Source organism: Passer montanus, unplaced genomic scaffold (assembly GCF_014805655.1).
Source record: "Passer montanus isolate IOZ18808 unplaced genomic scaffold, ASM1480565v1 scaffold23, whole genome shotgun sequence".
Classification (NCBI taxonomy): Eukaryota; Metazoa; Chordata; class Aves; order Passeriformes; family Passeridae; genus Passer; species Passer montanus.
Window position 1 is genome coordinate 1,678,521 of NW_024366926.1, and position 27,734 is coordinate 1,706,254.

Consider the following 27,734-nt stretch of genomic DNA (forward strand, 5'->3'; position numbering starts at 1 on the left):
CACGTGGATGTAAAGGTTCCTACTTGTTCTTTCAGAGATGACAGCTGTAGATAGGCTCTTGCACACTTTTGCATTCATCTGACTGTTCTTTTCATGGTCATGCCATGAAGATTTTTCCAAACGGGAGAGCAGGGAAATAGCTGGATGGTAAGGACAGGACAGGTATGTCAGACATCTATAGACTCTCTTGAATAAATTGGTTCACACAGGTCTGTAAGAGGCAGAGTTTTTGTCTCTGCACCACCAGAAGAAAGCGCACCACAAAGAAATAAGAAATGTTTGAACCATTTGTACAGGAGACATCGTTGTTTCCTCTGCCCTCATTAAGCACTGAGCATCTGTCAGCACTGAGCTGGGATTTTCAGTCCTGCCTGAACACTCAGCTTGTAGAGTTAATGAGTTCTTGTGACTTCTCATTCCTGAGAGTCTGTGATGTTTCCTTTGGGAGCTGCTCGACCATGGAAGAATCAGTCCTTTTCTCTCCCATTTGCTATGGACAGGTGTGAATGGTGCTTTCCACATCAGTGGTTCAACAGCCTGACATAAGCTTGGGATGCTCAAAATTAAAGCCCAGCATGGTTTGGCTGCACCAAATGATGGAGCAGAGGGCACAGAGCATGGCAGGGCTCTAACATCAAACACTGAGTTAAATAATAGCTGAAGGAGCAGCTCTGGCTTGCCAGAGGTTTGGGATTTGCATTCCCCTCTCATGCACCAGACATAAGCCTCAGGAAGCCCCTAACACCAGGGGAGGGATGTAGAGGGGAGGATGGGAAAGACCTCACCTGATGAAAGCTGGGAGGCAAGCCTGTGCACAGCAGAAGCAGTTTTCTCCTTTCCAAGAGTTGGCCTCTTGTTCCTCCTTTACCCCAACACAGGGAATGGGAAAGGAGGAGAGGAAACCTTCTCTGTCAGGGCTTGAGGCCCTGGTGAGAAGGGAATTCCTTGTGGAATATATAACTTCCAGTACCTTGTTTCAGCAAACAGGCTGTAGTTAAGGACGGTATCCCCATTAACAAAGGCTACCTCAACATGTTACTATGGAATTCAAAATAAAAATATACACCTGAAAAGGTACAGACAGAACATAAAAACCACCTTACCTGAAAACTCAAGAGATGCAGTGCAACAAATAAATATATTTATTCTTACTTTTTTCATTTTTTTTAACAACAGCAGCAGAATAATTGCAAATAGGGTTGTTTTTTTTTTTGCCAAGTATGTACTTTGCTTATTGATTTTTGCATCCAGGGTGATCTACAGCTACAGCTTAGTTTTGTATTTTTTTTCAATCATGTTCCTCCTAGGACAGAGGGACTAAGTATTCAGAGCTACTAAAAACATATTAGGTGTGTAACACAGTGAACTACTTCACAGTCATAAGCATAATCCCTAAAGTAAACACACAGGAAGACTGTTTTGTTCATAGCTGGAGTGGAGAAGAAGCCTCTTTTTTTCTTTTCAGCCTCTTGCTGTTTCAGTCAAAGTGGATTGTGTTCTCCACTGTTACTCTTTCCAAAAAAAGCGGTTATAAAAATTACTTAATAAAAACATACTCTCATGTTTCAACAGTCTTTATGCCAGTATCTCAATGACTATTCTAGAAAAGTCAGCTTGTTCAACCTAATATAAGAAGAAGGTCAAGTATGGAAAATCAAGAGTAAGAAAACCTCACAGTAAAAATAAGCGTGTCTGTAGCATGTAGTGGTTAGTTGTAAAGAAGAGAATAAAAGAAAAAGCCTCCCTAGAAGTTGTAGAGCTACATAGCGACTATCTTTTTATAGGTGTATTTTCTACCACAGCCTTGATTTTTATTACTTTATATTTTTTAAATAACTTAAAATAATAATGAGTTTGCCTGCCAGCAGCCAACTCAAAAACACATTGGAAAAAGACAAAAAAACCCAGCCACCATTACAGTGGTAGGGAGAAATTCTCCTCAGCAGCCAATGTTTGTGTCCAGTCCTTTCCCTTCTTAGCAATCCCAAACTTCTGGGATATATTCAGCTTATTAGGAATGAGAGCTCTTCAATGCAGACTTGGGTTTCACTGAAAGGAATGGTGAACATTTCCCCTCTGTAACCTCCTGCGAGTCCTTCTAGCAGCTCTGCAGAGTCCTTGTAGCAGCAAACTGCAGCAGAAGGAAAGGAAAGAATATTCCATCCAGGTGTGAAATGATTCATAGGCAGCATCTGAGATCTTCAAAGGATTCTCAATCAATACTTCAGCCTGAATCCCAGATGAGTGGGCTGTGATTTTATCTCATCTGTCAGATGGGAGAAGCTGCCTGTTTGTTCTTGAATTAACTTCTTTCATCTTTGCTGCCACAATACTGCAACTGACTGCACATCTTTCATCATTCTGAGTGCCACTCAGTGCACAGAAAAATAAACCAAGCCATGGCCCTTGGCAATCCATGTAACACAGCAACAGCAGACGTGGTGTGCTCTAGACTCTGCCCAGAAGCGCTGACCTGAAAGGCAGAGGGAAATGCAAATGGGTAAAGGCAAGCACCAGAACGATGTAAATCTTCTCAGACAGAGTGACTACCATAAGGAAGCTGTGAAACTGAGATTCTAGTTACTACAGGTTTTCATCTTGTCACCCTGTGTAACGTGGAATGTCTGTGCCCTGATGTGAGTAACTCTCTTCCTGTCTTCTCCTCAAAATGAGTGGAATCAATCAGATGGAATTGTTACATCCCCTGCCTCAATGGCTCATGTATCCCTCCACAATTAGTAAAATCAAAGACCTGGTGAGGCTGCATTCTAATAGCAGTAGAAGAAAAGCTAAAAATATGACTTTGCTGGATATTTTTACCCAGCCTGAACTCTAAATTGTTAACTGGTTTCATTAATGAAGTGTGATCTTTAGGCAAACCTCAGCCCTGTCTAAAAGGCTGGTCCAGAAAGGGATGCAGAAGCTGTGAAAACATCTGTGTGGAATCCAGAGTGCTCTGTATAGTACTTGTGAGGAAGTGGGGATTTCTTGGAGTTTAGAAAGTACTTTCTTCCTTCACTGAGTAACACAAGGAATTAAAATACAAAATTACTTATTCTAATTCCCATTTCCTAAGGGAAAGAAGGACCGAGAGGGTTTAAGATAAAGCCTGATTGTTCTATTTTTTACAAGAGTCCAAAAGATTGGGGTGGGGGGGGATTTACAACCATGCTGTACCCCATCTGTTGACACATGTAACACTCCATTTGGTTTTAACTGCTTGATGCTTGCTCTGTATCCCATTCTATTTATTTATTGATCCGGGTAACCTCTGACACAAACCTTAGTGTCTTCCATCTGTCCTTTTCAATGTGGTTCTCAGGACCTTCACTTTCATAGGAAGCCAAGTAAAGTGCTGCAATCAGAAGCAAATACATTATGTCAGGCCTACAGGCATTTTAAAATTTGCTCTCCCTGCAAAGCAGACTGAGTTAAATGAAGCAGGCATGTATTATCCATCCCTCAGTTTAGGGCTTCAGAATCCCATTAGGAAGTATAGCATTGCTTATAATTGCACCCAGACAATGCTAACAAACTGTGCATGAGAACAAAGACTGCCCTGAGGGGGGAAAAACCAACCAGCGGAAACTCAAAAGCATGAGGAGAAGAAAGCACTCAAGAGAAAATAAAATAAGCCCAGCGACATGATGCTTTGTAAGTAGCCAGTGAAGTCCCTATTTTCTTCCTTAAGCAGCACCCTTTAGTGCAAGGTATCCTGAAAGTCCACATAAATACATTTCATGTGACATTTACAGGGTTCACATCACATTAGTTCATTCTATTTCAGAACCAATATTGATCCTCACAGACTATATGCACATAAAAGAAAAATCTTATATTCTCTGCCATTTGTAAGGGAGGAACATTTTTCACTTGCTAGACAGAGATGTCCTCAGGACAGTCTTTCCTTACTGTGAGGAAGCCACAAATTAACACAGAAAGGGTTTAAGCAGTAGCCAGCGACACCATCCCTACAGAAGTCCAGAGTTCCTTACCATCATCACTGAAGACTGGGACAGAGAGCAAGTACTGCAGAATCTTCCAATCCCTTTCAAAAGGACACTCCACTTGCTTCCAAGTCATAAATTCACTGACTTGTTTTGCCAATTCCCAAAATTTCTGTCAGAATACAAAGCAGAAGAGGTTCTATATATTGAACAGCACTGCTTACCCTGAACATTTTTTTTAAAAAGAGGGAGAGATCTTGGTTTGGAGACCAAGGCTTTTGATTGTCCTTGGCTTTTAAGATAGAATGGAGCATGATCTCAGCTGAATTGATCAACAACTCAGCTTCTAACTTCTGTGTTCCTGTTTCAAGCTATGGTAACTTCCCACTTGGTAACCTTGCTAAAATTGCTGTTGTGAATACAAATATAGTAGATCATGAAGTGCACTGATTTTTTTTTCAAGGAGCTGGTAACACTCCTTATGCCCAAATTTTAACTTTGTTGATGCTCGCACTTTTTCTTTTCCAGTTAAATACATAGTGATTTTCACATCAGATGCTTAATACTGACATTTCAAAATCCAGATGTTTCCTGTCAGTTAGCAAATATGAAATGCTCTATTTTCTTGCTGAAAATGTATGCCAAAACCAAACACTCCCCATGTAGTGTGCTGATTCCATTATTTGATAGGCTCTTTCAATTAAAGTTTAACATGCCACAAGTGCACATGGATTCCTTGAGCAAAAGGGTATTCCAGGTGATTGCACAGCCTAGTTTTAGAACTTTAGGCTAATTCAGGCCTATGACTACAACTGAAATTTACTGCACTTTTGTGTGGATAACCCAGGCTTCTTGGAAACTGAAAATACCAGGAAACAAATCACTGGGTAACTCACCCTGTGTCAGATAACAAGCATGAAATCAGGCAGAAAAACTACAGGAAGACAAGAGAGTCAAAACTCCCTCGCTGCTGCACTATCACATGTTTCTTCAGAGACAATCTGGGACTTACATACATGAAAATGCTGCCTATATATCTTGATAAAGGAAGAACTTGCTTTTCACGTGGGCAATTAAAAGACAAAGCCCTAAAATACTAACCTGAACATTCTGTCATTACCTATAACAAACTTGTGAATTGAAATGGTGAGATGAATTTGAGCATGGGGAAGTTCTTTTTTCCTCCCACTAAAAAAACTGGGAATATTGAAAGTTTCTATAAATACTCCATCTTCGATAAAACTGCTTTTTCAATAGAGCAGTAACAGATATACTCAAATTCCAGTCTATGTTTGCTCTCCCAGAACCCAGTGGAAACTGGACAGTGATCTGTGCTTCAGTTTTCTGTTAAAGTGGCTGACCCTGCATTAAAACTCAGTGCTCCACTTACCTCAAAATTGACGTGACCATTGGGAAGGTGATTGGCAGAACCCTCATTGAGGAAGTAAATGTCTTTGATCAAGAGGCTGAAGAAAGGTATCACGATCTAGGGAGAGAGCAGCATTGTTATCAGTCCAGTCCTGAATCAAGACACAATAGTCTACAGAGAAAAATGAAAGGAAGTCAGGTGATACAGAAGGTAAGCACAATACAGAAGGACTAAGGATTCTACATCTTTACACAAAAACTGTGCATTCACTACATTTTAAAATACAAGTCTCTCCACAAAGTCATCCATTTCTATGGCATGTCTTTCTTGTTCTCATTTTTTCTTTCTTGCAGATTCCAGAAGATAAATGATCAGAGGCCTTCTTACATGTAATTCCTGCAGGGTGTCTCATAGTGTAGCTTTCCCTCTTGACAGGACTTGCTTGGTAAACGAGGGGAGATGCACACTGAAGCACAGCAGGGAATATTGGGGTAGCAGCACAAATGGTTTGAGCTACAATTCCCTGAGCTCATGCAAGTCATGGAACCTTGGTACTGACTGGCTTAAAATGAAGCATTTCCTGCCAAGTGAACAAAGTATTTTCTTTGGAGAATGCTGGAGAACTTTACTTAAAATGTTTCTATTTTAATTTTCATCCTATGGAAGTTTTCACAGCTACACATACAGCTTATTACAACTGGGGATAAAACAAATAGCACTTATTATTTACATAGAACACTTCACTGCACCATATTTCAATATCTCTAAGTTCTTTCTTTGAAGCCTTAAAATTGACTTTTCTCTGAAAAGAAGTAAGCCTCTTCCATTTCTGGTGCTTTGAACGATATGTGAACACATCCTTAGGACTCAGAAAGACATTCCATGTATAACAACAGTGTAGATCAGCAGACTGCACGTGGATTTGCTTCATCTGCCTGGTAGTTTATTCCATGTACTCCAAGATCACGTTTATTCAACACAGCATGAATTTCTAATATCATAAGGAGTTGATGAGCAACTGCTTCCAAGTAGGGAGCAGCTGGGAAGCTATTTGATTTCTTTCCACAAGAACTACCACTGAGATTCTGCACCTAAAGACTATACACAGGAAGGGAATGTCACAACTCTGTCTAGATTTGAGGTTTAGAATACCTTTTATGAGTAAGTTTTAAAGCCTTTCCACCTTAAGCCATGAATTACTGGAAGTTTAGCACAAGCAGGAGCTTTAAGAACAAATTACTAGCAACCTCATGTCAGTCCTTGGCCTTTCTGTTTGTGGTATGGGTTTGTGAGATAGAGGTGTCTGTCGAACAGAAATGAGCTGAGGCAATGTATTTATTTCACATAAATAATCAAAGTGATCATTTAATGTTTGGACTTTCAGCCAGCACCAAACTGATCTGGCAGCTTTTTATAAGCCCACCAGGGGTAGAGTTGCTGAGAATGAGAATTCCATGATAAAGGTTTACCATGCAACTTAACAAGGCACATTTCCTTTTTGCCCACTGCCAAGTCATTTGCAAACACACCTTCTCTCTGCTGCTGTGAGCTGTCAGGGACCTCTGAGTGGCTCCACGCAGAGCAGTTCGGTAATTGTAAAAATTGCTGGAAGGGTCCATCTGATGCTGCAAGGCATGAAAAGATGCAAATAATGAATGAGGTACACACAATCCTTTTTCAACTGAGCAACTCTTAAATAGGAAAAGGTCTTCTAAACAGCCCCACAAATGCAGCTTTGTAGAGGACTGAGATATTGCTCTGTCTGTTCGCTTGATCAGAAAACCTTATTTTTTAAAATGTCCATTCAGCACAACAAGGGACCCAATATATTCTCTTGGACAAATCACAAACTCATATAGTGCTGCACCTGCATGATCTTTGACAAAAGTCAGCTGGACAAAATCCATTAAAAGCATAAATATACTAAATTAAATGTCATAATGAAGCCAAACTCACATTTTTGAGCAGTTAAAAGTAACATGGTGTTAACAGCTTCCTGTCCAAATATTAGCCAAACTTACCTCAAGAATATCAAATTTGGCTGTCTTCACTTTTGCCCAGGTTTTCTTTAATCGAGACACAGGACTCATGTTCATGCCAGCTTGACATAAGAGATAGAGATTGTTGTAATATTTAAAAGAAAAAAATCTTTCAGGTAGCTTGGACCAATAAGTATTTATAAAGCAAAGAATCTATTACTGGTTCTTTTTCATATTTTCAATGGAGCTGCTCAAGAAATCAGTCATTGTTTCCTTCAAATTCCAAACTAACCTTGGAAACAAAATCTTCATCTCTTACAGAATGAAAGCTCTAAAAAAATGCTATGACATTATTTAATGTGGATTTGACAAAACATGTATATCCAAGAGAAAAGCTCAAATGAGTGTTCTGAACACCATCTCTTACACAATTCATTGAAAACTACACATAACTAAAAAGTTTTCACATTTCAAATGAAAAAAATTCTTCCCAGTATTTTCCTACCAGCTATAAAGAGGTGTGGAATTTTTAAACAACTAGGACGTGACAGAAATGATGGAAGACATTTCAATTCTCCATATTACAGGGAAAGTTACTATTCCAATTTAGCACTGAAGTTGATTTAAAAAAGTGGGGACTTAGGTCTCTGAAGAGCTGCAAAGAAAACTTTGGTTTATGCCGACTTTATACTACACACAACAGTGTTGAGCAGCTTCATGCTGCTTACCAAGCTCAGCAGTGTGAAGCACTCTGTTTCCTTTATCCAGATTTAAAAAGGGATAAAATAACATCTCAGCACACATACTTACAAATAATAGCCATTAAGGAATTGAAGTTGCCAATATTAAAACATTCCCGTGCCACATCGATGAAATATTCTATCACTCTTGCTCTGTGCTTCTTCTTCACAGGCTGCAAGAGATGCATTTGTAGGGTTATGATCAGCAGGAAAACAGCACTTGGACACATCCCCAAAGAAAAAAGAACCCTGTTAAAAGTCTTTTCCACATGTACCACAGCTTCACACTATCCTTAACATGTAGAGGAAGTCCCACTATTGTGTTCAGAAGCATTCAGGACAGCAAGGACAAACCAGATCCCAGGCAGGCAGAGAGCAAGGACAACAGGCAAAGAGGCTCTGCCAAGAAGAAGGATATGAAGAACAGCAGAGCAGAGTAGAGGGTCAGCCAGAGGAGAGAATGTGCCTCAATTCACAAGGGCCTTCCAGAGGAGAGAACAGCAGGCCAGACACGCTCACGTACCAAGAAGGGCTAACCCAGAATAAATCATCACTGTCACACGAACAAGGCTGAGGCACCACAATAATGCTAAAAACACTGAACTTATTTCCTCTTCAGACGTGCTCTGACTGCATCCAAATGTCAACAATTACAGAACCAAGCCAATGAAAAGTCCAAAAGGCACCAAACTCGAAAAGGCTTCACAGTTTTAGATAACTAAACAAAACCTTCCAGCACAAAAATCCCTTGCTCACCATACAGATTTCTGTTGCAACCAAGTAACTGAGCCTGTTAAACCACTCCACATAGGCTTCAAGATTCCGTGTCTTCTTTCCATCTCCATAGCAGCTCTACAGACAGAAATAAAATAGCAGCTTTTAGCACCATTTTAATCTTTTCCCTGGGAGATCTTTTGGCTTTCTGCCTTGCCATTCCCAAACACTGTAAAGTAACCAGGAATAACTCAAATTACCCAAAGTGACAAAAAACCTTAGAGGGAAAGCAGCAGTGGTACTATTCAAGCATGTGTAAATTCCTTCTGAGCTGTGGGTCCAGTAAAGCACTCCAGCAGGCATGTGGAATGCTTTAAGTCCTACTGGGATGCTTTAAGGAGCTAAGACAGACTTATGCAAAGAATCAGGGATAAACATCTGCATAAAGCTCCCTTGAATGTGCACACTGTTTCAGTCTTTACTCCAGTCCCTCTGATAGAGCAGATAAAACATTAGGCTCTCTGCAAGTGCAGCAGGAAAACAGAGGTCAGGCACATTATGTTTGGCCATTGATGATAAATGGACATACTGCATCCTAAGTTTGGGAGATCAGCTCTACCATTTTGATGGGATTATCCCTTTCCTAAGCAGTGCTATGCTGTATCACCTTGGAATCATTCCCACACCACATCTCAGGGCTACCTAAAAATGGGTGGACAGCAGTTTCAGTGATCTCTATCTGGAAAAACAATTCCAGAGACCATCTGACTGAACATCAAATTGTAAACTTGCATCACTCTATTCTGTTGTCAGTTTAAAGATAATTCAAGTTTTAATGGACTGACTCTGTCACAGTTTATTTACAGAAGTTAAGTCATCTTGAAAAATATAAGAAATTAAGTCATTTTGAAAACAGCACTCAAAGAGATGACAAGTCCATCACTGCTGGTTAAAAACACTGCATATTTGCCCTCCATCTCACATAGATCTAGAGCCCTCTGTGGTCTTTTTGTTATGTCTACTTGCTCTACCTGCAAATTCCCCCATGTGCCACTTGGCTGCAAAAAGTTCAGTTTACTAGAAAGGAAGAACAGATGTTGAAAATGAATAATGCAGAAGGTAAAGTTAAACTCAGCTTCTTCCAGCTGCAGGCCATGTAAATGGCCTGGGGAAAACATTCACAGGATTAAGTTCTCCCGTTGCTTAAGTCAGAAAACCCAGGAAATGTGTTCATTTAAGTCAGTTTGTTGGCTAAGTTATCTATTCCAGAAAGAAAAAAAAAACATTAACAAAATGTTTAATGGGAATACTAAAGCTTGTTTTCTACTGGTCCTCATTTATTGCTGGACCTCACTTCCAGCTCATAGTGCACCTGATGGTACAGAGCTGCTCCAGATCTGCTCCCATTACCTTGTCATTATTCAAAGGGTCCTTTTGCACAAATGCCTGGATAAATTCTTCTGGTCCAATATAATTGAGTCTCTCCTAAATAAAGCACAGAAGCAGCCAAGTCATATCCCCTGTTAACCTGCACTTCAAAAAGAGGGGAGGGATGAAATCATCCCGGGGAGTGGAACAACTCACGAGCTCTATGTGCGTCAGCTGCTGAGCCAACACATAGGGATCATTGCAGACTGTGATTATGTCCCTCTGCATGGACTGGGGCTTGGTCTTCAGGAGCGTGAGGCGATCTGTGGATGTGGTGGCATCAATTTTGGCAAGCACCTCCTCGTACTGGGTAACCGCGGCCAGCTTCCGAATCAGGTTCTGCAGGAGCTGCTGCACGTTCTTCCGGTACATCTGTTTCAACATCAAACAATCAGAAAGCACCTCCAAAATGTGAGAAGACAGCATTCAAATCCGCATGACTCCACAAGAGATAGATGCTGACATCTGTACTTGTTGTCAAGATAAGCTCTATTATGTGAATCTGTAATATTAGCATCTCATCAGACCAAAAGGAATCCAGCTGAGGGTTTAGGCAATGATTGTCTCACACTGTCAACATCAACCCAGTTAGCTCAAAGAAAAGATGTGTTCAATCCACTCCCTGAAATGCACCAACCACCACTGGAGGAAATACAAGAAGTAAAAATACTCAATCTTCTCCTGCTTAAGACCACAGAAGAAAAACAAAAACGTGGCCACTCAGTGACAAAGGGCCTGCTTCTCTCTGCAGCAAATCATGACCACTTTCACCAAAGACAGAGCTCAAACTTGCAGTGAATCTGAGGAAAAGGAGAAGATAATAAAACCAGTTCTCTCTTCTTTTGCCTTTGCAGGCCTTTCCATGTAGTGATTTAAGTTACCAGGAGAGACAATTTAAAGTAGGAGCAGAACTCAACTCTTAAGTAGATAGATCTGTATAGCCAAGGGGGTTACTCTTCCAGATTCCACATATCATCCTAAAGCCATTAAATGAAAAACTAAGTGGCTTAAAAAGGGATCATCCAAAAACTATTGTTTGCACACTATAGTATGATCAGTCCAAGGCAGCAATATTTCCTTTATTCTGATGAATCTGGCCTTTTCTCCAAAGATTTTTCCAAATATGTTGTTTTAAAGGAGAGATATGTTACTGTGGTGAGAGGTTTGACTCTTACTACCAGCTCTTAAAAGAACTGGAAGTGGAATTCAGGAAGTGGAATAAGAAGCTGTAAGTAGAACTGTAGTGAACAAGAGTCGGAAACTACTTCTTTTGTGTCCTTTAAGGTAATGACTCACAAAAATCCAAGTGATCTGTAGAAAAGCAAGGTCAAGGAAGTTGCCATTTACTGCTCCAAGCAGTTCACAATAAAACAAGTCAATTTACTGCAGTGCTTGCTTTAACTTTGTCTTTCTAAAGGAAACATCAAAGTCAAAAAAACCCTCAAAGCTACAGCTAGAAAGGATTTATAGTTCTCTGAGTAAGATTGCTCCCTTTGCAGAGTTTCTAGCAGCTTTGTACATCTGCCTTTCCTTTCAATAGACGATTTCACTGTTTAAACTGTTTGTAGTGCCAGAAACTTCATTGCAGACAACCCTTCCCTCTTCTCATTTCATTCTTCCATCCATCAGCTCAGCTTCCTCCAGGCTAAGCAGCTCTTTTTCTTTGTGCCAGTGAGTATTTTTCAAGTGGGTGTGAGTCCTCAATTGCAACTACTTTGCCTGGAACTGAACTTCAAATTCCTACCTTGCTGTGAAGAGTATCTAGAAACAAAGCAACCTGGCACCCCTGGAGTGAGGGCACACCTCTTGCCTCCTCCCAGTCCAAAGCTCCCTGGAGCTATCTTGCAACCTTCAGCTTGCACATCAAATTGTGTCTCTTTTTCGTTTGTATTCCACACCACATCTCACTCTCTTGTCCCATCTTCTTCTGTCCCTCCCCATTTTGACAACATCAAAGTGCGTTTCTGCTTCCAACTTCAGTTAAGGTTTGTTCTTTTCCATGCTTGTATACAGCCTCTCAAAGGCCTTCTAGGCCTTTGGCAGCACTCTCAGCTCCTCTGAGTCCAGCTTACCTCCACGCCTGTTAATGTGCTGTTTGCTGCCTCATCCACACCATTACTTAAAAGCTTATATAAGGAACACTGATCCCTGAGGAACACTGGAAACACAATGCCATTTAGCAATTGCTATTTGTGTTTATAGTTCTTCCAAATGCCACTCCAGTGTCTTTTGCAATAGCAGTATTATGCCAGCTACACAGGATTTACTTACTGAAACCTTGTTAATTCCCTTCCACTAAGTAAATATAACCCTTGGCTTTTGGCCAAGTTTATTTCGGGACTTAAAAGACAAGCAGCAGTTAAGCATCAAAATATTTCATAATATCCATGTGGAACTTCCATCTCAGAAGTGGGATTTTGAGAAAGGTCAGGTGATTTCCTTGTGTGCTCCATCCACAGGAAGGAATTGGACAGACCTCCTCTGAGTTGATACTTTAAGCTCAAGGCAATTCTTCCTGGTCCACTTCTCTTTTGGAAATTTCTCCCTAAACCTGCTATAACTTTTCCATTGACCTACAGGTCAAAGGCCCAATTCCAACACACTTTACTCAAGAAATTATCAACACTAATAGGGATTTCTCAGCTATCATCCTAGCTAGCTTCTTCCAAGTAAAATGAGAAATACTAACACCCACCAAGCTGTGCCTGTCTGCACAAAATGGGATTATGTTATGGGCTTAGAGGTGGAGAAGATCTTTGCTTTGGAGAAGATCTGCTTATGCTGTGTGGTTTTATCCTAGGCTTAGGTGCCACACACAACCTTTTGCCTACTAGCACCTTGGTAATAAGTTTTCCTAAGCACCCAGAGCTACAGCATGCTCTTAACAGCAATACCAAAGCAGTAATAGGAATGCCTTTTTATCCAGTAACTTTGTGCGCACACAAACTTACCTCATCTCCACTGGCTATTCTTTGTGCCAACTCCTTTAAGTTCCTCATCATTCTTTCATCTCGGAAATCATAAGGAAAAGTCTCTGTCCACTCAGTCAGCAACTGTAGGATTTTGGGTGCAATTTTCTGGGTCCAGTTCTATTTGGAAAAAGTAGTGAGGAATGTTACATGTAACAGCAATGCAGGAAATACTCAGCTCAAAGGAAATAGAATTCTGCTCTGCAGGATACTGTGGAGCATAAGGGTAAGAATGTCAGGTAAATTTTAATAATAAGGGTAAGGTAAGGGTAAGAATGTCAGGTAAATTTTAATCTTAATTTCATTCAGCATTGGATTATAGGCCAGAGCCAATGGCCATGGAAGCCAATGAAGCGACTCTCATTGGCTTAGCTGACCTGGAAATCAGGCTTCAGGTGGGTGGAAATGACTCTCCTCATTATCAGGAGTGCCTCAGTGCAAGGCATTGATTAGTGTTCTTTAACTTATGACTAACCCTCAACAAAGAAAGTGGTAAATTTCCGTTGTGCCACGACCTATGCATGCCCTACACTTTATAGAGAGAAACCTGTAAACAGACAGAGAAGGGCTGCTGAGGAGATGTGGTGGTCAGAGACTGCCTTGGGCACAGTGACCACAAAATGATTTCTGATTCTTGGTAAAGTAAGGAGGGGGGGGTCAACAAAACCTCTGCCTTGGACTTTCAGAGGGCAGATTTTGATCTGTTCAGGTTCACAGATTCTCTTGGTAAAAAAAAACAATGCAGCAGAAGCAGCAGCCCTCATGCAGGACAGGCTGAGCAGTGTGGAAATTCCCCACAAATCTCAGTGAATAGAGTCAAATTCCAAGTCTATTCAGGACCCTGTTTCACAGATTCTCTTGGTAAAACAAACAGTGCAGCAGAAGCAGCAGCCCTCATGCATGACAGAGCAGTGTGGAAATTCCCCACAAATCTCAGTGAATAGAGTCAAATTCCAATTGCTTGCATCAGGTTTTCAATCTGTTCTATCCCACTGAGGACCCCCTTGAATAGGAGCATTTTGGTTTGGGCAGGGACCTGGGAAGTCCCTCAGAGTGTGGGATCTTACCTTGTCCAGGCCAGGCTCCCTGAGTCTCTGCTGCTCAGTGCACAGGTGGCAGACTTTGGCCATGAGCTCATACGGGTGCAGGAAGAGGCGGGAGCTGAGGAGGAAGGTGAAGATGTATGTCCTCTGTGGACAAGAAGAAGACAGAAAAAAGCATAAATTACCAGCATTTTTTACATTTTCTCAAAATGGTTTGCTGAAAAATCTGCTCCTCGTACTGTACTATCTGCAGAAGAAAACTCTACATGTGGCTGTGCCAAAAACAATTACTACAGAGGTAAGCATTTAATTTAACACTTATCGTTGCTCCAGAACCAGTATTATAAGTTTGTGCTCGAGCCAAGTTATGCAACATTAAACCAAAACAAGGCAGGGCAAAGGTGGTTTAGCTCTCCTATTGCACACAGCCTTATTGCAAGCTTATTAGCTGAAATTACTCAGAATAAAATTTCAACTCATCTTCTTCTGCTCTACAGTAAACCTTTATCTCCTGGGTGAAAGTGGAAGGAACTACATAGCTTAATTTCACAGAATAAACATCAGTAGCTGATTCTGAGGTTACAAGAAGAGGCTCCTTTTTTGCTTTGATTTTCCAGGTATCATGATTTGAACCCATTGTGAGATGGAAATTCATAATATTCATTCCACTTTCTACTTTGCCAGTAGTTAAGTATCTATGGCATTCACTCTACAAAGACTCTACAATGTTCTGGCTCAATGAACTTGGAATAAATCATCATGTTTGAGCAACCAGTGTCTACATTGCTACATATTTGAAGTTTACACCAAGCATTAAGCACTAGCTTAAGTACAGTTCTGTGCTGCTGTTAATTCTGACCCAAGTTAAAAAAGATCCTGTCTTGGAAATGTCTACAGATCTATGACAGTAACAGAAGCTGAATATAAGCAGAGTTATGTCTTCAGCAAGAGCATGTAGACAAGTAGAGCTGCAGTTTCATCATCCACCAGTCATCCCCAGCTGCCCTTTCATGTCACCTTTTGATACCATTCTTTTTTATCTTCTTTTTTAAGAATTATAGAAAATGTCTCAATGCTTGGATGAATCAAAATTTGGTCAAAAATTCTCAAATGACAAAACTTCCTGTTGTCACATCCAGCCTCTGCTGATCCTAAATAGTGTGGTACTAGTTCAACATTTTGGTTACTTATTGCAAGTACACATCGACCTTAGATGAACTATGAGAACTATGTATTAAAAAAAAATTTGGTTTTGCAATAAATACTTTCATTCTGTCACAGTGGTGGTCATGCCTTTCTCTTCAGCTTGCCTGGCAGCATTTTTGAGGGTCAATGGTACACAGAGTCCATCAAGCAATAAACCAGCCTAGGTGTGTGCTTTATAAATGAGTCACCAGGTTGCTCACCTCACAACAGGAGTAATAAAGCATTAGACTTCCTAGGTTGGGTGAGCTATTGCAGGATGCACTCAGGTAAAGGACATGTTACACTGCTGGTCAGCCTCCTGAACCCCTTCCTTAGCTGTGGATGTGAAAAATTCTGCTCCTGCTGCACATTTCCCTTTAGGAGACACATCAGGCCTGGCCACACAGCTAACTTACATCGGGATAGTAATCCACATTGGGTACCAAGTGCTGGATCAGAGCTTCCAGAGACCCCGACAGCAGATTGTTGTCGTGGTAGTAGAGCCCTCCACAGTTGTCTTCTTTAGTCTGATACAGGTTCCTGTTGTAGCTGCTGCTGTCAAACATCGCTGCAAAGGGAGGTGTCTGTGGCATCTTGCCCTGAGGAGACACACAAAAGAGATAAGGGATAATTCAGGAAAGGTACAATGTAAGGGGTTTCTATCTTCCAGAGATAATACAGCATTAGGAAAAAAACTCAGTGTCATGCCATGGGTTACTTGCACACAGTGAAGATTGTACTGTTTTCAAGCCTGTGCAGACTCCTCAGGAAAGGGCCAACACAGGCTTTCACCACTGCCTGTCCCAATTGCCAGGTGCTTCTTTAATATTTTGCTGTTTCTTTATTAAATGACAGATAAGATGTCCAGGCTAAGAGTTAGAAGGAGGTACAAAAATCCTAACAGGCTTTGGGCACTCAGACTTTCTATAATGCTTTTGGGGATGTGGCATAAGGTTCACTTTGGTCAAATCCTGCAAGTAGCTCTGTAAGAGCAGCATTCTGCAGAGGAAGCAGGTTCAGGCTGTCCCAGGATGACACACCCCTCAGTGCCAGTGCAGAAGGAGAGAGACTGAAGTGAAGCCCTGAAAAGGTTATGTGAGAGGACAGTCTCCTTTATGCAACAGGACAGCCATGCAACTGCAATCCCAAACCTCCCATTTCCCAACTCCACCCTGGTAAATTGGTGCTTGGTTTTCCCAATAACACTGTGACAGGTGTGACCCAGGCTAAAGCCTGATGCTTCAGTGCATCTGCCTCCACCTACTCTCTGAGTGGCTCTACAGAAATTTGGAAAAACTTGCCTAGGCATAGTTGCTTACCCCTGTTGTCCAAGTTCACCAACGATATAAAAGATGAGATCAGAGTTTTGTTAAACCTTCTCCCCAAATTCTGTGAAAATGTGAAAAAATCCTGCCCTGTGTTTCCCAGCTTTAGGAAAAATACAGCAATTACTCATCAGTCTGCATCTCAGTGCCTGTGGAATCAAAATATCTTTCCAAGGAAAAGATCAGTCAGTGCTGCAGGCTGTTTAGTCACTCAGAGCAGTGGGTGGGCAGCAAGGGGGCCAGGACCACTCAAGAGCTCTTCTGGTAATGCAATATCTGAAAAGGCCAAAAGATAAAATCTCCCTGATTGCTTGAGTGTTGAGTTATAAACTCCTTCCTTCTCCCTCCTTCCCTGCTCTCTGGGAGTAGCAGTTCTTGTCAGTTTAAGGGACTTAGGTTTTATAGCCTTGATGGGAAGCTGAGTTTGTGCCCAGTTTTAACCCCAAACATGCCGGTTTTAACTCTACTGCAGCAGGTACTGGGTGCTGATGGGCATTCAGGGAGAGACAGATAAACTGCAAAAGGGGATGGCACTTTGTTTCCAACTCTCCCCACAACCTCAAGGCAAGGGAGATCAAACTGAGAGGACAATATCCACAGGCTGCTGCGCTCATGTGATGACATGTGCATGAGAAAAGCATTAATGCCTCTGAGCCATCATTGTAAGAGCAGATGCTGTTTCTTTTCTCTCCATTGTATCAAATCCTATTCGGGAAAAGGCTCTTTAAAACCACAGACCTCAGCGAACACCAGCCTGTGAAGGCACCCCGTTTTGAGAACAACTAGTGATGTGACAGCCTGGAGATAAATAGAGTGCTGCCATCTGTGTGCTCCCCAGCCCACAATAAAGCACTTTTCAGAGTGAGCTCGGTGGAGATGAGAAGCTATTAAGTTATTAGCTAGATTCCTTAGCTTGGACCTGGAGCACCACACAGACTTGCTGCTGCTGCTGGCAGTGTGTCCAGACAATGGAGACATTCAAACCAGCACAAGCCTGAGTGGTTCAGTAAATAAACAGTAAAAGAAAGCCAAAAACAAAGGCAGAGAAGGACAGTGGAGAAAGCCTCCCGGCCTACAGACCTGTGGTAATTCCACCTTGAGAGGTGCCAAAAGATATCAGCATCAAAATGGGAAAGACTGAAAAGTCTCAGTGTCTGAGAAGTGACATCAGACACTATGCAGCTGTTCAACCAGCGTTTCAATTCCATTCAGCCCAATGAACTGAGAGAATAATAAAGTAAATACACATGCCACAGTGTATTGCCCAGTGTGACATGCAGGACTGAACTTAACTGGGTACAAGGGAGTTCAAATTACTGGGCTCAGCCCAATGAACTGGGAGAAGAATAAAGTAAATACACATGCCACACTGTAAAGTGCAGGACTGAACTTAACTGGGTACAAGGGAGTTCAAATTACTGGGCAGGTGAGGTACAACCCCACTATGGCCATGCTGTGCAGCAATAAAGCATCCTGATGCATAGACTCCTGGTCTTTCAGGTTCTTTGCAAGGCTAACCCAGTTTAAGGAACTAAACTTTACTGAGGAGCTGACAGGAATCTTCTGCAGCATTTCCTAGTTTTTCATACCGTGCATATAAAGCCACAAACTCGAACCAACTCCAAAATATTCTTCGGCCCACTGACAATGAAAAAAGCCCTGTTTGCACCAAAATTCAGAATTTTTTTTCAGCTACTGTAGCACAGTTTATTCAGTCAAAATGCAAGTGGTAGTGAACAGTCTGCAAATACTGCAACCCACCAAACATTTGCAGCACTGTGGCTGCAAAGTAATACCCCACAGGGAAGTCAGAAAGGCTAATCTGCATCTGCAAAACAACTTGACATCAATATCAGCACTTGTAAAAACCAAGGCGAGTAGTTGTTTCAACCCAGATCTCATATTAACCAAACCAGCCTAATTCAGGGTGAGACTGGAGTCTGCAGGGGATTTAGCCAGACTAGCCAGCAATTAGTTTTGATTCCATGCAATCCTCACAATACAAACCAGGCAGGTTGAAGCCACAGTCTCCTAGAGCCTCATCAACAGGAAAGAAAAAAATCATTAGATGTACTGATTTGTAACCATGAAATAAAATTCTCAAAAGCCTGTCCCAAAGGGTACATACGGTCTCACTTGTTTGCCATCTATTTCTGGAAGCTGCTTGACAGAGAGGGCTCAGTCCTGCTTCAGTGAGACACCAAGTCGTGGTGATGCTGTGTGTGGTCTTAACTGGGTTTCACTTGGAAGTGAGCAGGACACAGGACACGCTCTCCATGCGATGAAAAGGGCTGATAGCAAAGTGTGACAGAGATAAATATAGCATAGCCAATGGGGTGATTCACACAACACATGTGCTATTCCGGCATGACTCCTTTATTATCTTGACTTTGACTCCTCTGCTGTATTTTATTTGGAGGTGGAGACACAAAGCAGCATGCTTAATTCTAATTAGAAGCTTCTTTAGCTAAAGCTTCAGCCGAACCCTGCCTCCAGAATAACTTGAGTGGAACTGAAATTTGGTTACAGAGCACATAATGGTCTACAAATCCGTGGCATATAGGTATCTTGGAACCTAAAAATATTGTTGTCAAAGCACAGCAGGGTATGATCTGATGAGCAGGAATTGGGAAAAAAGACAAAAAAGACAAGAAATATTATTCCAATGAAAAATGTTCTGGGAGTTTAAAACTGGAACTTTTTAACTGGGCTTTGGAAACATTTGGCTAGCAATCACATGGAAACCCATTTATCTCTGCTCTCTCTTTTTTTTTTTTTCCCCAAGAATGAAAACAGGGGGTTTGTTGTTTTTTGGGGTTTTTTGCTTTGTTTTGTTTTTTTGTTTTTTTTTTTTAAAGATCTGACTTGAAGGAAAGAGCAATGAATTAATTTCCTGGCTTTACCAGTGATGCTCTCCTGTGACAGAGACAAGTTGAAAACTTTGCACTGTGGAAAGAGGAATACAACATTTTTTTCCTGCATTTAGTATCATTATGGAGAACATGAGAATGAGACCTTGAGCATCAAAGTCCTCTGTCTGGCTGTAAGTAGCCTCTGACAAGAAAGAATCCTCAACCTTCCCAGTAACAGCACTGTAAATAACAAGTGATAGCTAAAGACAATGTGCTCAAACCCCCACCATCTCTTGCAGGAGCCAAGTTTCAGTTTGGCAAAACTAAAGGAATCAGATGTTGCTTCCAAGGCTGCCAAGTGCTTTTCCAAACCTTTATGTTTAAAAAAAAAAAAAAATCTGTTTTCTACTACAAACAGTGGAAGGTTGCATCAGTTTGTTCTAATTTATATTGAAGAGCTCAGGCCACACATCAGAGTCATAAAACAAACCCAATGATATGGACAGGGTGTCCTTCATAGAAGCGCCCACTGAAAAGTTCAGTAGTAGCCATGAAAAGTGCCTTTAAAGCCACTGCCAAACATTTTCAGCTCCTCTGTTAGGTACAGCTTTCTCCCACACTGTATCCCTCAGGCAGAGGACTGGTATGAGTTCCAAGGCACACCTCCCCTTAAAAGACGCAAACTTCAGAAATGCAATTACATCCCCTCAGAGCTGTTCCCTATGAAACCCTTGACCACATTTAAAAGGTGATTACCATCCACCATTGTTATTAAGGATGCCATCATAAAACTGAGCTATGGCAAAACAAAAGACTGACTTCCTGCAGGAGCCAAGCTCCAGAGAGGGCCCTCATTATCCCTACTCCTTCTTTTGTTAGCAGCACGCCCACAGAAGCCCTTACTGGCCCTTAGCTTTCTTAACCTCATCCCTAAGTTCCTGTACAATAGCCCCATATTCCTCCAGACTTTCCTAACCTGTCTTCCATGAAAAGCCAAGAGCTTCCATTCCAATGCTCCAGCTACAGGAGCCACCCCAGCACCGATGCCAGTGATATCACACCCATGCAGGCATGTGCATGTCTCTGATTCTTCTTGTTTGTTCCCCATGCTGAGTGTGTTTGTGCAAAGGTATCTGAGCCAGGCCCTTGATAAAGCCGACTGGCTGGCTGGAGCAGCTGGAATCCTTCTGCAGTGCTGGGGCATCCACCCAGGCTGCCCAAAACAAAAGCACACCTGACACAGAGGCCGCCCATCACATTCCACACAGCTCTTCCTGGTGTGTGTGCTTCTGCTCACAAAGCTTGTTGGATTTTTTTTAGCACTAAAAGGTAAAGGGAACTTTTACAGCTCAAGCTACTGAGAAGATAAGAAACCTCAAAAACTCCCAGATGGGTGTTTCATGTGTCTTACTTGCAGAAATTAGGATCGCAGAACTGTCCCAGCTCAAGCCTTCTTGCTTCCACTCTTTGTGATGAATCTGCCATACAATTCTCAGAGTGTGGCTTCAGCACCAACCCTGAGTTATAGTCCCTTCCCAGAATTATTTATTAAGTGTATATTTTAAGAGGCAGAGTACAGAATATTTTTTCATACTCACACAGGAGATGAAAAGGGGAGTGGTATTGGCTTTTTCCAGACTGAAATCAAGAGGAAGATTAAGAACCTCTCATAAGGAATCCACCCCAAATGAAGAAGACCAAAACTATCCATGCTGGACAGTGTCATAACAGTAGAAAATACAACTTGCACAGTTGCTGATGGGGCAAGAAAAGACCTGAGGTAGATGTAAGAAATCTGATTGAACCTTAAAGTACTCTTTGGTTTTCACTAAAACAGCAGAGGATGAACAATTTTGTAAAGTTTTCCAAAAATCACCCAGGCAACAATAAACTGCAAAGGAAAATGAAAAACGCTAGTAAGCAAAGAATAAAACAGGAACTGAATTTCAAGTGGAGGCATTTTCCTCCTGAATGTGCATTTTTCTTGGGTCTATAAATAGACCCCGCTGATGATTTGGGAAGGTCAGATGCAGCACTGCTGACTGATCACTCACGTATGAGAACTTTGGCACAGTAATTAAGTGAATCCTGAATGACTCGAAATTAAAGTCCTTGGATACTAAACAGCAGAGGTGTGATGGGTATGAATACATTTGTGCGTTTATTTGGCAGCACTAGAAACATTGTGAGGAACATTTAAGAATGGTGTGAATTTCTCCAAATCTGCAAGCATAGAAAAAGGGAAGGAAACAAACAAGTTCCTCCTTGTTGCTGATGTGCTGTAAATCCACGTCCCCTGCTTAAGCCCCACAACTCAGCTCCCCCTCTGTCGTTTCCCATCTCTCTTCTCTCAGGAAGAGAGAGAGAGTCTAATGATGCTGAAAGTGGCTGTGACAGCATTGCTGCAGTGCCAGAGAAGCACATGCAGGCAGACTGCATCACGGCAAAAATCCCAGCTGCAGGAAAATTACTCAGCCCAGGGTGAGGACAGGACATGTGCTCCTCCCAAACAAAACACATGATACAATTTGTCCGTGTTACTGGACACACAAAAGCAACAGCCTTGAAACACATGACACTAAAAGGATACCACACCTATAACATATAATTTCTTAAAGCACTTGTCTCTTACCATGACCACAATGCTGCTGAGATTTTTGTCTGTAGGTTAAAAAACTGAAGAGACCACAATTATTTAAAAAGATATGAAGCATGCTCTATTACTGACTGATTAATCTTTTTGTTAAGTTAATTTTTAAGTTATTTTTAATTTATGGGTAATATCTTCATCTGGATACTGTTTTTTTTACCATTTAAATGCAAAGTAAGGCTTTCCCCACATAAGGGTGAGGATTTTGTACCTTGTGAATCGTTTTGCTAATCCCAGTTTCAGAAGAGAAGTTTAAAACATGAATAAAAAGGATAAGTATATAAGTGACATGATGAATTAGCACAGCAGTAATTAAATGTCAGAAGGCACAAGAGACTCTAGAAAAGTTCAGGCCACTGTATGCTCCACACAGTGACTCTTTAAAACTTGAGGGATTTACAGAATGAATGAAAAGAAATCCACTGCATGCTCCACAGTGACTCTTTAAAACTTGAGGGATTTACAGAATGAATGAAAAGGAAAAAGATGCACAAGAGTCTCATGCCAGCCAAAGAATTCAGTGAAACACCTCCCATCTTAAAAAAAAGACAACACATATAGCTACTCTTTTCAACCAAAATTTCTGAGCAGACAGCTGGACTGAAAGCAAGAATGCTACTAAAGCCTTCTAGTTCTTTACATTACTGAAGCAGGGTGGGGATTTTAGAAGAAAAGAATTTCCCTTATTGGAGCCAGTGAAGCACAGAACACTTTTGCTATTTGTTCTTAAATATTACAGCCTTAAAACACTAAAATCCCACCTCTCTACTCAGCCAGCTGCAGACTGGTTTGTCAGGGCTGCCATCCACCAGCAAGATGCAGAGCTCCACAGCCTGGAGGAGTTCACCACCCTAGCTCCCACACTGCTGAGGGGCAACTGGGATGCTGCTCCTGGGATGCTGGGATGCTGCTCCTCACTCAGCTGATGGGTTGCTGCAGCTCTGAGGTCAGGAGTTTGTTTCACAAGTCAAGTGAACAGCAGTGATGCTTTATTCCAAAACATCACACTGTAAAATGAGTGATTCAGCAGCTGATTCACGGTGGCTGAGATGTCCAGGAATGGGGTGTGGGGTGGGGTGGACAGATGGGGCCTGTGATGCCATGTGTGCTATGCTACCCCCCCTAGTGAATCAGAACTCTGGCATGAGTCCTGTAGCTCTGTATCTACGGAGTTCTGCACTCTGCATCATTTCTGTAGCGTGCTTTGTGCCTCCTGCATACTTCAAAGTGACAAGACTGAAATTTGATTTTCTCAACAGAGATGGGAGCAGTTCTCCCTACATTACCACCAGAAGAGAATCACTGTGGTATTAGACTTTCACTAACCTTGGGGAATGTGATCCATTCTATGTGACAGGGATGTGAACCCTGGGATGTGACAGGGATCACCCAAGGTGATCCAAGCCGGAAGATCCACCTTCCCTATCTGCATAGGCAGTAGCTAATGGTTCTGGACCATTTCAGAGTGATAACTGGCTTCATCAAGAGCTGTTCACATATTCATCCACAGAAAATAAAATTATTATAGCATTATTTCAGCACTTAGACCTGGCACCTGGTAGTTTGGGTCTGCTTCTGACTCTGCTACAGGCTTCTCACGTGGCTTTAGTCAAGTCACTCAGTTTCTCATTACTGCATTCCTCTGCTTGACAGTACAAAGAGGGGTAAGTATGAGGTTATTTCCTTTCATTAAGCACTAAGATCTTTTTTCAAAAGGTGTACAGAAGGTGTATCTTGTATTACTGCCAGGAGCATGGTACTAGCCTTAAGCATGAAGCTGTCTTGACATGGTTCCTTGTTCAGCCTCATCAAAGAAAGATACATTCTGAATCCCAAAACTGTTGCTCTGTGCAGACACCCATGCTTGGCCTTTGGTGCTACCTACAGTACACTTCAAAAGAAAACACCTTTCCCTTTTGTAATCATAATAGGCAGCCAAGTTATAATTTACAACAGCAAATTTGTAGTGTTGTAGTGTTAAATAACAGTACTAAATTTCATTTAACTGTTTCTACCTAAAACCTCATTGCCAGATGTCTCTGCCATTTAGATGATGCAGAAAAATTGCTGGTTTTAGGGCAAACAATTCATATGATATTTTTTTCCCCTGTCGCTGAGTCCTTATGTTTCCATGAACAGTACAGAATGTTTGCTGACACTTCATTATACAGCCGGTTGAAAGCAGTAATTCACACTTTCTGCAATAGGAATACTTCAGTTAAACACCCACTACCACCACCACCACCACAACAACAAAAATACACTTTCCAATGTCTAGATTGAAGATAAAAATGGATGGCTGCACTTTGTCAGCTCAGAGAGGAAGCACAGCTCTGTATCTGCCCCAGCCACATTTGTCTCTCACCCATTTATATCTAGGCTGGGCATCAGCCAGTGACAGAACAGAGCCGGGTCTGAGGTACAGAGGCCTTGTAAAACAGCTGTCTGCAATCAGCTTGCCTGACTCCTTGGGAAATCGAAGGGAAGCACATTACAGCCAAAATGACTGGAAAGACCTTTTCCCCGGTCTAGGCAGGGCCACAGCAGCCCGGCCTGTGCCGGCCCTTGAGAGCAGCGGCAGTTCCCGGGCCCGACTGAGGGCGGACCCCCGGGCCTTGCGATCGACGGGCAAGCGCCCCTTGCCCCGAAACAATCACAGCTATTAAGTCACCACCCAGAAGGTATGATATTGAGCAAATGTACACCACGCTGGGCTGCGAAAAGATCATTACAAACGTGGCCTAACAGCGTCTGAATCCCTGCAGGATGTTTAAGGGAGGATCAGCTCCAGTCCTGATGGACAAGTACTGTCAGTTCAGCACGCTACATTCACGCAGAAAGCACCTGGCCTTGTATCAATGAGAGCAATTACCGCAGAGAATACCCCACTCCCCAGTCTGACTCAAGCTGATTTATCCTCTTACTCCTCATGAATCCCAAGTCTCACAGCTCCCAGGCTCCTCTCCACAGGTGTGTTACCTGGTATTTCTGGCCCTGTTTCCAGGTGTGACAAGAGGCAGGCAGAGTTCCTGACCCCATGGGAGGGGTGACCTGGGGGACATTTTCTTCTGGGGAGAAGATGCATTTTGATGAATCAAACCCAAAATAGTCAGAATGCATGGATCTGAGTCACTCTGTGCTATTCTGGAGCCGCCTAGGGAGAGTGAGCTGGATTGTTGTCATGATCCTGCACATTTCCCATTTCAAAATACAGCCATACTAAATGCCACTCATTCAGGTTCCTCACAGTAGCGATTTACAGCAGCTAGAACAGAGGAGAAATTAGCTTTCAGCTGGAGTCTTTGCCTCCTGTTTGTAAATTAATGCATTGTCTTGCTGTGGCTGCGAAATGCTCTCTGGAAGCTTTGTTTACAAGCTCATTTTCTATCAAAGTGTTTATGAGATGATGTGGCTCAGTCCCTCATACCCATGCCAAGCAGAGGGCGCTTGTCAGTGCTTGCAGAGTACACCTGTGTGTTTACTAACATTTGGAAAATATGCTGAAGTATGTGCAATCACAGATTGTGCCTCCTCCTCTGAAATGCAGGCAATCTATCCCAAACAGCCCCAGCATATGTCCCATAGACCCTTAAAGTGATGTACAGCACAGAATGGCAATATGATCCACACACAGCTCCCTCCTGTCTTCACCCCGAGAAAACCTCACTTTATAACCACCCTGTTAGAAAAGCAAAGCCCCATACTGTCAGCTTCTCCAGTTCATATTCCTCCAGTGATCGTGCTGCAGGGCTGAACTGTGCCTGTCACTCTGTCACAGTGTGACAGCAGCTCACCCCGCAGCCCAGCAGCAGGCACGGTGAGGACTGTGTAGATAACCCACACAACCGGAGCACAGGCAACAACACACACAGCTGTCCCCCAAAACCTCAGCAGAAGGAAACCACAAAGAATGCAAACCAACAGGGATTCAGCACACCATACAAAAAAAACCCCCAAAACAACAAACCTTTACTCAGTGCGTGGCACAGCTGTGAGCTTAACCCCTGCTAAATCAGTAATTTCTTTCCCCTTTTACAAAGATTTAACAAATCCTACAGTGGCCTGTTTCAGTCCTGCTGTTCAAAGGAGTGATATCCCCACTGCTTATCCAAAATCAGAGCCTGGTCTCAGCTATTCGTTCTCTCCAGTACAGCTCATCAGTTAGCTACTTGTCTTGAGTATATTTAGCATTGATTTCCAGCTGATTAACAGCTTCTCTCCAAGGCATCTCATTTGGAAGCCGTAAGATAAGCCTGAGGAAGCCGTACTTCAAAAAGCTCTTCTCAGCTTTCAAAATAAAGAGAGAGCCTAGAGACCCATTCCTGCCTGCCCAAGTCCCGGTTTCCCACAGACGGCACAGATGACATCTCAGCCCACCAAGGCGCTAATCTCACTGAAAGCAGCCCCCTCAACATTCCTCGCTTAGACACAGCCGCCCGAGGTACAGAGCACCTCTTTGTTCCCGGCTCTTTTGATTTTTCAGCCCATTCTTGCCCTTTGAGAGGAGTCAGCCCTCCTCCGCTCTGCTCCGGAGAACTCCTCTGAAAGAGTTCCCCATCCCTCTGTGTTCTATTTAGCTTTACACACGGGCAGGCACTGCTTGTTAGGGCTGCCTTAGTCAGTCTGGACTGACGCACTGGTCTTGGGTCATTTAACACTGATTTGGGGTCATTTAACACTGATTTGGGGTCATTTATTAACAGTCCTTACTCGTACCCCTGAACTGCGCAGGAGCCTGAAGTTTTATCGCACTTACACCCAGCAGATGCCCAGAGAAAGACACAGACACATAGACACACATCCCGCCCACACCCCCGTTTTACTCAGCCCTACAAACACAATCTGGTACATCAGTGCTTTTTTCACCCTTCCCACCCAAGAAAACCAGCAATCAGTTGAACTGCCAGGTGTAAAGAAAAGCAGGGAAAGCTTCTCCAAGGATTATAGCCACGGGGAAAAAAACAAAACAAACCAAAAAAACCCCCCACATCGTGCAGTTGTAGGATCCTGTTTTATCTTCCTAGAGAGAAGGGGATAAGGAGAAGGACCCAATCACTGCACCATCACTCCTGGGTTGAAATTTCTCCCTCCCCCGGTACGCTGATAGCCCCCAAAAAGCAGCTCTGTCCGTACAGACCTGGCTAGCCAGGAAGGAGATTAAACACCCGGAGGAATGAGACTGTCCTGCCGGAGCTGGCAAAGAAGACAGAAATGGATGGATGGATGGATGGATGGATGGATGGATGGGTGGATGGACGGACCGACAAGACGCACCGCAGACACACGGACTGTACCTGGAAGTGGCAGGCGCTCCCGCCCCAGCCGCTGCTTTATGGCTCTCACGCACTCATCATCCACAGCACAGCACAGCGCGGCTCGGCTCGGCTCCCCACGGACTGTGCCGGCGGCGGGCGGAGCGCCGGGAAGCGCCGCTCCCGTCCCGTCCCGTCCCGCCCCGCCCCGCCCGGAGCAGCGCCGGTGCCGCGGGGGCGGAGCGCGGTGCGACCGCCCGCCAGCCGCGGCGGGCAGCTGG

At 42.8% G+C, this 27,734-nt stretch overlaps 1 protein-coding gene across 1 annotated transcript; it reads right to left on the reverse strand.

The window, feature by feature from the left end:
• Window positions 1-1,119: 1,119 nt before the first annotated feature.
• On the reverse strand, window positions 1,120-27,661 carry RASGEF1B (RasGEF domain family member 1B). The gene is made up of 14 exons (XM_039710710.1): window positions 27,496-27,661; window positions 15,791-15,973; window positions 14,214-14,336; window positions 13,129-13,266; window positions 10,334-10,549; window positions 10,160-10,234; window positions 8,792-8,887; window positions 8,106-8,208; window positions 7,338-7,417; window positions 6,846-6,941; window positions 5,338-5,433; window positions 3,996-4,119; window positions 3,283-3,355; window positions 1,120-2,473 (listed from the first exon to the last, which is right to left on the reverse strand). Exons 2-14 carry the CDS (start codon window positions 15,965-15,967, stop codon window positions 2,449-2,451), a joined length of 1,422 nt encoding a protein of 473 aa, XP_039566644.1. The 5' UTR covers window positions 15,968-15,973; window positions 27,496-27,661; the 3' UTR covers window positions 1,120-2,448.
• Between the last annotated feature and the right edge of the window lie 73 nt (window positions 27,662-27,734).

Bases quoted from the DNA above. Each gene is read 5' to 3' on its own strand.
- RASGEF1B (XM_039710710.1), bottom strand. From the start codon at position 15,967: ATGCCACAGACACCTCCCTTTGCAGCGATGTTTGACAGCAGCAGCTAC. The intron at 5,434-6,845 runs GTGTGTTTGCAA...CTCTCTCCCTAG, and splicing joins CTCACAGCAGCAGAGAGAAG to ATCGTGATACCTTTCTTCAG. The intron at 4,120-5,337 runs GTAAGTGGAGCA...GTATTCTGACAG, and splicing joins ATGGTCACGTCAATTTTGAG to AAATTTTGGGAATTGGCAAA.